The sequence below is a fragment of the Danio aesculapii genome, chromosome 14 (assembly GCF_903798145.1).
Source record: "Danio aesculapii chromosome 14, fDanAes4.1, whole genome shotgun sequence".
Classification (NCBI taxonomy): domain Eukaryota; kingdom Metazoa; phylum Chordata; class Actinopteri; order Cypriniformes; family Danionidae; genus Danio; species Danio aesculapii.
The window spans coordinates 3557117-3568343 of NC_079448.1; the positions used below are offsets into that span (position 1 = coordinate 3557117).

An 11227-nucleotide genomic window follows, 5' to 3' on the forward strand; every position below is an offset into this window, starting at 1 on the left:
CATATAATATGAAAAATATAAAGTGTAAGACCAATTTATTTTTTACAAATATTCAAAATAAAAGATTTTTGAATACTAAATCATCTTTATTTTTTTAAATATGCCATAAAATATTTCAGATTCTCAATTAACATGCTTTACAATAAGACCACAATTAGGTGTAATAGTGCAACATGATTATATTTGTTAGATTTTTTTGTAAACCAACAATGCTGTGTGTGTAAACCATCATTTAAAATAGTCAAAATATGGTCAACCATTTGGTAGAGCGAGCAGATAAAAGCAAGGGTTAAAAGCACATTTAAAACATAATATTTTGTTTGTCTCTGCAATGAAACTCAAGCAAACCAATTAGCAGCTCCCAAAGTGTGATTTAGCCATCCAAACTGTACTTGTGGCCTCTGCGATTTAAGTTTCTGCTCATAAATGCTTTGCAGTCAAACTGTTCGAATATAAAAAGATTGAAATACTATGGTAACACTTTATTTTGATGGTCCATTTGAGTATTAGTAGATTTTCTGCTTAATATCTGTTGATTCTGCTCCTTCAACAGACATTTAACTGACTATAAGAAACTTTGCAAGTACATGTCAACTTACACTAACCCCAACCTAACAGTCTACTTATAATCTAAAGAGAATTAGTTGGAATGTAGATGCAATGTAACTTAAATTCAACAATCGGACCATCAAAATAAAGAGTGACCAATATTTAAATATATCAAAGTATGGGAATGTAGACATGAGAGCTGCAGGTAAAACAGTAAGAGGAGGTCAGGAAAGTAGGTCAACCTGCTCTGAGAGAGAAGCAACATGTCACAACATGCTTGCACAAACACACACACACAAACACACACACGCACGCACACACACACACACACACACACAAACACAAACACATACACATACACACACACACCAAAGATCTCTTTCAATTTGAGCGCTGGCTCAACTAGAAGGAACTCGAGAGTTCAAAAGGTAAGACAAAGAAAATTAAGGGCTATAAAACTGCTGAATTGGAACAAAACTGTTGCAAGACTCGACAAACATCTACATGAAGACAATGTTAAGTTCAATCATTAACTTTGCAGAAATACAGTAATGCAAATTTAACTTTAAAACTGAAGATGAGCAGAAAGAGAAGGATAACTGACTATAAATGAAGGAATAGGAAACTTTGGGCGCATTAAAAACAAATGTAAAACCATACACAAACTCTTAGTGTACATGAGAATAAGTGAAACGTATGAAAGAAGTGGGGGTTTCGAAAATGATGCAAAGAAAAGTAGCTTAACTGGAGATGAGCACAGCCTGGGCCCATACAAGTGGGAAGTTTGGAAAGAAGTTGTGAGTGTGCACTTGAAGTGCAGACACTGAAAATAAGTGTCTAAGTGAGAGGACCTTCAAATGTTTTTGGCAAAAGTCTGAAAAGTAAATAGTATTTAATGTTTGTTTGCTTCTTCAAACAACCAGTTTACCTGCTGATGGTATATAACCCTACCTGTAGAGTAGAAGCCGCAGAGTCGCTGGTCTCAGTCAGTCCTGTGCTCCTCGGGATGCTGGACACGATGTATCTCGCTCCCTTCGGCACAGGCTGTCTGACCACCAGCTTTCCTTTCCTCGTCTCTGCTAGAAATAAACTGTACCAGTAGGCATCGTTGGAGACCAGAGTGGAGTCCGCGATGGTGGAGTTCCTCTCGCTGATCACACTGTTCCTGCTCGGAGGAGCCGCTTTGCTGGGCTTCGCTTTCTGGCACTTGAGCACGATGGTCACCAATATAGTGATGAGCAGAAGAAATGACACAGAGCCCAGTCCGATCACCAGATACAGGTTTAAATCCGAGAAGATGTCATACTCCAAAGGCACCTCAGTGTAGGTTTTAAGCGCGGTCTCCACCGTGGACAGTTTGATGGTGACTGTAGCAGAGAGCGCGGGCTCTCCGTTGTCCTTGGCGATCACCACCAGCCGCTGGTCTCGCGAGTCTCTGTAACTGAACATCCTCATGGTCCGGATCTCTCCGTTGTATTGATCCAAGCTGAATAATGTAGCGTCGGTGTTCTGGAGAAACTGGTAGGTGATGCGAGAGTTGTGCACTGAATCAGAGTCTATGGCGATGACTTTGGCGATCAGAGTTCCTTTATCTGTGGATCTCGGGATGGTTTCCTTCACCTCCGAGCCCTGCGCGCGCCACGGAGACACTATAAGCGGTGTGTTGTCGTTCTGGTCCATGATAATAATGTGAACGGTCACGTTACTGCTGAGCGGAGGAACACCAGAGTCTCTGGCCTCGATGTGGAACAGAAAATCCTTCTCTATCTCATAATCAAACGTCTTTAGCGCGTAAAGATTGCCGTTCTCCGGGTTAATGGAGAACAGCATGGACATGGAGGTGTTGGCTATTTCCTTCTCTATGATGAAATAAACCAGATACTGATTTTCATGGAGGTCTGGGTCTACAGCAGTTATAGAGCTCAGTGAAGCTCCAGGCGCGTTATTCTCCATTACTGGTATCGTGTAGAAAGTCTGTGGGAACTGAGGAACATTGTCGTTCACGTCCAGCAGCTCTAAAGTTATAGTTTCATTATCAGATAACGGCGGGTTGCCCCTGTCAGTGACGGTGATAGTGATGTCATATTCTGGAAGCTTTTCACGGTCTAACGGCTCTGAAACTAATAATTCATAATAATTATCAGATGATTCTTTAAGCGCAAAAGGTAAATCAGCAGAAATATGAATGTCTACCTGTCCATTTTCTCCAGAGTCTTTATCACTCACACTAACAACTGCAATCACTGTATTTACAGGCACATCCTCTTTAACTGGACTTGTGAATGATTTGATGGAAATTTCAGGATGATTATCATTCATATCTGTGATTAAAATCTTTACTTTACACTTTCCTGTAAGACTATTAGCTCCTTTATCTGTTGCTATAATTTCCATATCATAGATCCTGAAATCCTCATAATTAATCAGCTCTTTCACTCTGAATTCTCCATTATTAGGATTCAGACTGAAAGTCTGCTGTGTTTTCTCTGAAGTGTATAAACTATAAGAGTAAAGTAAATCTGAATTTGAGCCCTCGTCTTTATCTGAGGCGTTTAATCTCACTACAAGACTTCCAATAGGCGCGTTTTCAGTCAGATTTATAGTATAACTGTCTTTATCGAATTGAGGGGCGTTGTCATTGGTGTCCAGAACGCGCACGATAATACTGGCCGTGCCAGAGCGCGCGGGGACTCCTCCATCCACAGCAGTGAGAATCAGATTATGTATGGCCTGCTCTTCGCGATCTAAAGATTTTTTTAGTATCAAATCAGCAAATTTTGAGCCATCCCTTCCTGTTTGTATTTCAATATCGAAGTTTGCGCTGTCACTCAAGTGATAACCTTTAATGGAATTTGAACCAATATCAGGATCCACCGCATTACTTAAAGAAAACCTCTCGCCAGCAGCAGTTGATTCAGAGATATCCAAATTAATATTATCCCTACGGAAATGAGGCGCGTTGTCGTTAATATCCATTATTTCAAGTTCAATGTTAAATATGCGCACTGGATTTTCCAAAATAACTTCCATTTTTAGGTAACACACTGTTTTTGATATGCAAAGATATTCTCTGTCAATGCGCTCCAAAATAAACAGCTCTCCGGTGTCTTTATTCACATCTAGATACTTCTTATTTGCAAGGATATCTAACCGGATTTTTCGTCTTCCCAACGTTTGAACATCGATTCCCAAATCCGCAGCCAAATTAGCAACAACAGAGCCTACCTCCATCTCCTCAGGAATAGAATAATGCGTGACACCAAACGCCGTGTAAACGAATGCCGAAAGCAGAAGTAAGGTTGCAAAGCAGTTCATTGTAGGTTGTGCCTCCATTCTGCTGGTGAAGCGTGTTTTCTTTATGAGCCCAAAACACAGCCGTCCTCAACAACGATGATCGCCAATGCAAGACATTCAGTGTATTCCAATACTTTCTAACTTGTCCACAAAGCAGGTGAAAACTATCACAGAATTATTTAATACAGAGAGCCAACAGAAGCGCAAGCATCCCCGCGAGCTTTTCGTAGAGACACTCTGGTGCGCATGAGCTGTCATGGCGACTGTAAAATAAATAAATAAATGAAATGTCGTCTGTTTTGTTGGTGCACAGCGACACGTTGTGTGTATTTAGAAAAATTACGCGAAATATACAACCTTGGCCAAAATTATTGACACTCTTGGTAAATATAAGCAAAGGCGACTGTAATATAAAATACTATTTTCTTTTTAACCTTTCATTCATTAATTAATTCATTCATTCATTCATTCGTTCGTTCAAAATGTCGATGAAATAAAACAACATGGAGAGGTCTTATGTTTTTTAAGCCTATGTATTTTAGTCAAACTTATTGGCATTATTTTATGCAACGCTTTTTCCAATCTACACTGATCCATATATAACAGGCCAGGATCTCCAATAAAGCCTGATTAGGCTGGAAGAAAGCTTAATTGAGGGCATTTTTCCATAAACAATCTCCTTCAGTTTCTCTACTCGATGTCAGGGTTTAGTTCATCCACCTATTTTCAATGGGGATCAGGTCATTCGTGGACGGGGATGGACATTGCAGTCAGAAGCTTACTTTTACGCACTGATCCATTCTAATTTTGCTTTTGATGTTTCCATTTGGATCGCTTTCATAATTGAAAATCAAGACATTACCCATTAGGCAATTTCCATTATAGTGAGTCCAGGTTTATTCATATTAGAATCTGTGATTTATATATGCATTTATATTCTAAATACAAATTATATGTGAGGGGGAAATCATAATGTTAAAAAACCGAGTATGCCCTACCAGAGCGCACTCACAAACTTTTTCATCACAATCTAAATGGAAATTTAGCTTGACACTTTATGCAAATCTCTCTTTGATGATTGAAACTGGGTTTCTTACCTGTAGAGTAGAAGCCGCAGAGTCGCTGGTCTCGGTCAGTCCTGTGCTCCTCGGGATGCTGGACACGATGTATCTCGCTCCCTTTGGCACAGGCTGTCTGACCACCAGCTTTCCTTTTCTCGTCTCTGCTAGAAATAAACTGTACCAGTAGGCATCGTTGGAGACCAGAGTGGAGTCCGCGATGGTGGAGTTCCTCTCGCTGATCACACTGTTCCTGCTCGGAGGAGCCGCTTTGCTGGGCTTCGCTTTCTGGCACTTGAGCACGATGGTCACCAATATAGTGATGAGCAGAAGAAATGACACAGAGCCCAGTCCGATCACCAGATACAGGTTTAAATCCGAGAAGATGTCATACTCCAAAGGCACCTCAGTGTAGGTTTTAAGCGCGGTCTCCACCGTGGACAGTTTGATGGTGACTGTAGCAGAGAGCGCGGGCTCTCCGTTGTCCTTGGCGATCACCACCAGCCGCTGGTCTCGCGAGTCTCTGTAACTGAACATCCTCATGGTCCGGATCTCTCCGTTGTATTGATCCAAGCTGAATAATGTAACGTCGGTGTTCTGGAGAAACTGGTAGGTGATGCGGGAGTTGTGCACTGAATCAGAGTCTATGGCGATGACTTTGGCGATCAGAGTTCCCTTATCGGTGGATCTCGGGATGGTTTCCTTCACCTCCGAGCCCTGCGCGCGCCACGGAGACACTATAAGCGGTGTGTTGTCGTTCTGGTCCATGATAATAATGTGAACGGTCACGTTACTGCTGAGCGGAGGAACACCAGAGTCTCTGGCCTCGATGTGGAACAGAAAATCCTTCTCTATCTCATAATCAAACGTCTTTAGCGCGTAAAGATTGCCGTTCTCCGGGTTAATGGAGAACAGCATGGACATGGAGGTGTTGGCTATTTCCTTCTCTATGATGAAATAAACCAGATACTGATTTTCATGGAGGTCTGGGTCTACAGCAGTTATAGAGCTCAGTGAAGCTCCAGGCGCGTTATTCTCCATTACTGGTATCGTGTAGAAAGTCTGTGGGAACTGAGGAACATTGTCGTTCACGTCCAGCAGCTCTAAAGTTATAGTTTCATTATCAGATAACGGCGGGTTGCCCCTGTCAGTGACGGTGATAGTGATGTCATATTCTGGAAGCTTTTCACGGTCTAACGGCTCTGAAACTAATAATTCATAATAATTATCAGATGATTCTTTAAGCGCAAAAGGTAAATCAGCAGAAATATGAATGTCTACCTGTCCATTTTCTCCAGAGTCTTTATCACTCACACTAACAACTGCAATCACTGTATTTACAGGCACATCCTCTTTAACTGGACTTGTGAATGATTTGATGGAAATTTCAGGATGATTATCATTCATATCTGTGATTAAAATCTTTACTTTACACTTTCCTGTAAGACTATTAGCTCCTTTATCTGTTGCTATAATTTCCATATCATAGATCCTGAAATCCTCATAATTAATCAGCTCTTTCACTCTGATTTCTCCATTATTAGGATTCAGACTGAAAGTCTGCTGCGTTTTCTCTGAAGTGTATAAACTATAAGAGTAAAGTAAATCTGAATTTGAGCCCTCGTCTTTATCTGAGGCGTTTAATTTCACTACAAGACTTCCAATAGGCGCATTTTCAGTCAGATTTATAGTATAACTGTCTTTATCGAATTGAGGGGCGTTGTCATTGGTGTCCAGAACGCGCACAATAATGCTGGCTGTGCCAGAGCGCGCGGGGACTCCTCCATCCACAGCAGTGAGAATCAGATTATGTGAAGCTTGTTCTTCTCTGTCTAAAGGCTTTTTCAGGATCAAATCAGCAAATTTCGACCCGTCCCTGCCTGTTTGCATCTCTATGTCGAAATGTTCACTCTCGCTCAAATAATACGTTTTAATTGAATTTGAACCAATATCAGGATCCACCGCATTACTGAGGGAAAATCTCTCTCCGGCTGCTGTAGATTCTGATATATCCAAGTGTATCGTATCTCTTCGAAACTGAGGAGCATTATCGTTTATATCCACAATTTCAATTTCAATGTTGAATATGCGCACAGGGTTTTCCAATATCACTTCCATTTTGATAAAACATGTCGTCGCCGTTTTAGATAAACAAAGGTATTCTCTGTCCATCTTTTCTGCTATATAGAGCTCTCCAGTCTCTTTATTGACATTCAAATATTTTTTGTTTGATATAATATCTAGTCGCATTTTTCGTCTGCTGAGTGTTGTTACATCCAGTCCTAAATCAGACGCTAAGTTAGCCACAACAGAGCCTTCCTCCATTTCTTCTGGTATGGAATAATGCGTAACAGAGGACGCGGTGTCCAAAATAGCGGAGAAAAGCAGAAGGACCACTACATACCTCCAAAGCGCTGACTTTGTACATTCCTCCATTCTGCAGTGTTTGAGATATTTCTATTCCTCGCGATAATAAAACGATCGAGAAACGAGCAAGTCAGACAGTGAAGCTCTTGTCATAGCGCGCTCCTTTGTGCGCTTTCCTCCTATTAAAATCTGTCATGGCGAATGTGGTTAAAAAGGGTAAACGCGTTTTCTTAGAGAACAGCGACGCTCAGTGAGTTATGTCTGAACATACAAAGTTAAGAGGAGAACAGCATTGCTTACAACGATTATTGATAGTTTAACACGTTATTTTACTTTTTGGAGGCTTTTTGTTGTGGTAATAGATACCCAAGAACATGTGCGTAAAATAAGATTTAAAATGCAATGTAAAAAATAAACAACGTTGATAAACAATGGAACATTTAGAAAATATTATAGAAATTGCATACTGGGTTTGAGAGGGGGAAAAAATCAAATAGCCTATTTTTTTTTTTTTTTGACTTGGGTAGTACTGGGAGTGTGCGCAGGCAGGCAGAACCCGACTTTACGAAGATGTTTACTTCACTTTCTAGCACTAGATAAACGATGTTGATTCTGGAACAACATTGCAATCTTCCTGACAAGATTGAGGGAAAAGTGTGTGTCAAGTTTAGGTTTATAGTGACGGTAAGGTACCTCTACGTCATTGTTATTTTTCTACCATTTCCCTTTATTTAATATAAATAACTAACAGGATTCTATTTAGTGGTAGGATTTACAGTTGGATATGTTTTGGATAGGAATGATGTTTGAGGATCAATAAAGTATGTTGACATAGCGCATCTAGCAAAATCAGGCCGTGCGATAATCCAGAGCGCATGCGCCGCCTAACGTTTTGCAATCTGGAAGGAAATTGTTCCTGAGACAGCACATAATTATTGACTTGGGTTTTCTGAAGTTTAACGTAGAAGAAGCACCCTTTACCAAGATTTAATTGTAGACATACGCCTAAATTAACTAATTCAATGAACCAAAAAAAAACATTAAAATGATAATTAGATGAGGAAAATTCTAAAAATACTTAAAAAAATAATTAAGTATTTTATTAACCTGATAAAACACTGAGCATGACATTCCAGAGCGCATTCACAAACTCTTGTATCACAGTCTGAAAGGAAACTTTGCTTGCCGTTTTATGCAAATCTCTCTTTGATTGTTGAAATAGGTTTTCTTACCTGTAGAGTAGAAGCCGCAGAGTCGCTGGTCTCGGTCAGTCCTGTGCTCCTCGGGATGCTGGACACGATGTATCTCGCTCCCTTTGGCACAGGCTGTCTGACCACCAGCTTTCCTTTCCTCGTCTCTGCTAGAAATAAACTGTACCAGTAGGCATCGTTGGAGACCAGAGTGGAGTCCGCGATGGTGGAGTTCCTCTCGCTGATCACACTGTTCCTGCTCGGAGGAGCCGCTTTGCTGGGCTTCGCTTTCTGGCACTTGAGCACGATGGTCACCAATATAGTGATGAGCAGAAGAAATGACACAGAGCCCAGTCCGATCACCAGATACAGGTTTAAATCCGAGAAGATGTCATACTCCAAAGGCACCTCAGTGTAGGTTTTAAGCGCGGTCTCCACCGTGGACAGTTTGATGGTGACTGTAGCAGAGAGCGCGGGCTCTCCGTTGTCCTTGGCGATCACCACCAGCCGCTGGTCTCGCGAGTCTCTGTAACTGAACATCCTCATGGTCCGGATCTCTCCGTTGTATTGATCCAAGCTGAATAATGTAGCGTCGGTGTTCTGGAGAAACTGGTAGGTGATGCGGGAGTTGTGCACTGAATCAGAGTCTATGGCGATGACTTTGGCGATCAGAGTTCCTTTATCGGTGGATCTCGGGATGGTTTCCTTCACCTCCGAGCCCTGCGCGCGCCACGGAGACACTATAAGCGGTGTGTTGTCGTTCTGGTCCATGATAATAATGTGAACGGTCACGTTACTGCTGAGCGGAGGAACACCAGAGTCTCTGGCCTCGATGTGGAACAGAAAATCCTTCTCTATCTCATAATCAAACGTCTTTAGCGCGTAAAGATTGCCGTTCTCCGGGTTAATGGAGAACAGCATGGACATGGAGGTGTTGGCTATTTCCTTCTCTATGATGAAATAAACCAGATACTGATTTTCATGGAGGTCTGGGTCTACAGCAGTTATAGAGCTCAGTGAAGCTCCAGGCGCGTTATTCTCCATTACTGGTATCGTGTAGAAAGTCTGTGGGAACTGAGGAACATTGTCGTTCACGTCCAGCAGCTCTAAAGTTATAGTTTCATTATCAGATAACGGCGGGTTGCCCCTGTCAGTGACGGTGATAGTGATGTCATATTCTGGAAGCTTTTCACGGTCTAACGGCTCTGAAACTAATAATTCATAATAATTATCAGATGATTCTTTAAGCGCAAAAGGTAAATCAGCAGAAATATGAATGTCTACCTGTCCATTTTCTCCAGAGTCTTTATCACTCACACTAACAACTGCAATCACTGTATTTACAGGCACATCCTCTTTAACTGGACTTGTGAATGATTTGATGGAAATTTCAGGATGATTATCATTCATATCTGTGATTAAAATCTTTACTTTACACTTTCCTGTAAGACTATTAGCTCCTTTATCTGTTGCTATAATTTCCATATCATAGATCCTGAAATCCTCGTAATTAATCAGCTCTTTCACTCTGATTTCTCCATTATTAGGATTCAGACTGAAAGTCTGCTGCGTTTTCTCTGAAGTGTATAAACTATAAGAGTAAAGTAAATCTGAATTTGAGCCCTCGTCTTTATCTGAGGCGTTTAATCTCACTACAAGGCTTCCAATAGGCGCGTTTTCAGTCAGATTTATAGTATAACTGTCTTTATCGAATTGAGGGGCGTTGTCATTGGTGTCCAGAACGCGCACGATAATGCTGGCCGTGCCAGAGCGCGCGGGGACTCCTCCATCCACAGCAGTGAGAATCAGATTATATGAAGCTTGTTCTTCTCTGTCTAAAGGCTTTTTCAGTATCAAATCGGCGAATTTTGACCCGTCCCTCCCTGTCTGTATTTCAATGTCAAAACGTTCGTTTTCACTCAAGTAATACGTTTTAATTGAATTTGAACCAATATCAGGATCCACCGCATTACTGAGGGAAAATCTCTCTCCGGCTGCTGTAGATTCTGATATATCCAGACGTATCGTATCTCTCCAAAACTGAGGAGCATTATCGTTTATATCTACTATTTCAATTTCAATGTTAAACATTCGCACAGGATTCTCCATCGTGACTTCCATTTTGATAAAACAAGTTGTCGTTTTTGATGAACAAAGGTATTCTCTGTCCATCTTTTCTAATATATAGAGCTCTCCAGTCTCTTTGTTAACATTTAAATACTTTTTGTTAGATCTAATATCGAGACGCATTTGTCGTTTGTTGAGAGTTGTTACATCCAGTCCCAAATCAGACGCTAAATTAGCCACAACAGAGCCTTCCTCCATTTCTTCTGGGATGGAATAGTGCGTAACAGAGGACGCGGTGTCCAAAATAGCGGAGAAAAACAGCAGGATATTTACATACCTCCAAAACTGTGGCATTTTACATCTCTCCATTCTGCAACGTTTAGTATAATTGTACTCCTATCGATAATGAGAGGATCAGGAAACAAATATTTCACACGGTGAAGCTCTTGTCATAGCGCGCTCCTTTGTGTGCTTTCCTCCTATGAAAAATGTCATGGCGATTGTGATTAAAAAAGGTAAAGGCGTTTTCTTAGAGAACAGCGACGCTCAGTGAATTAGAGCTGAACATGCACAAAACAAAAACATTCTGGCTTATCATAGAGTTAAATATTGTTCAGTTATCCATGTCATTTGTATTTTAGGGACACTTTTTTCCTGGTTTACTAAATGCACGAGGAAAAATGCGAAAGTAATTCACAAAAC

The 11227-nt window shown here is 41.1% G+C and overlaps 2 protein-coding genes across 5 annotated transcripts in view; both read right to left on the bottom strand.

The window, feature by feature from the left end:
• LOC130240536 (protocadherin alpha-C2-like) overlaps positions 1–7438 on the bottom strand; it is a 19984-nt gene extending 12546 nt beyond the window's left edge. For 2 of the 4 annotated variants that reach the window (XM_056472098.1, XM_056472101.1), the window contains exon 1: positions 4941–7438. In XM_056472098.1, the coding sequence (XP_056328073.1) occupies positions 4941–7337 (2397 nt within the window). In that variant the 5' untranslated portion in view covers positions 7338–7438. Of the gene's footprint in view, positions 1–1500; positions 4065–4940 lie in introns of those variants that run through there. The other 2 variants (XM_056472100.1, XM_056472102.1) reach the window with 1 other exon arrangement.
• A 1020-nt stretch (positions 7439–8458) lies between these two features.
• On the bottom strand, positions 8459–11010 carry LOC130241203 (protocadherin alpha-C2-like). Its single transcript, XM_056472924.1, has one exon. It carries the CDS (start codon positions 10892–10894, stop codon positions 8459–8461), a length of 2436 nt encoding a protein of 811 aa, XP_056328899.1. The 5' UTR covers positions 10895–11010.
• Positions 11011–11227: the final 217 nt, after the last annotated feature.

Coding starts and splice junctions, on each gene's coding strand:
- LOC130241203 (XM_056472924.1), bottom strand. CDS start 10,894: ATGGAGAGATGTAAAATGCCACAGTTTTGGAGGTATGTAAATATCCTG.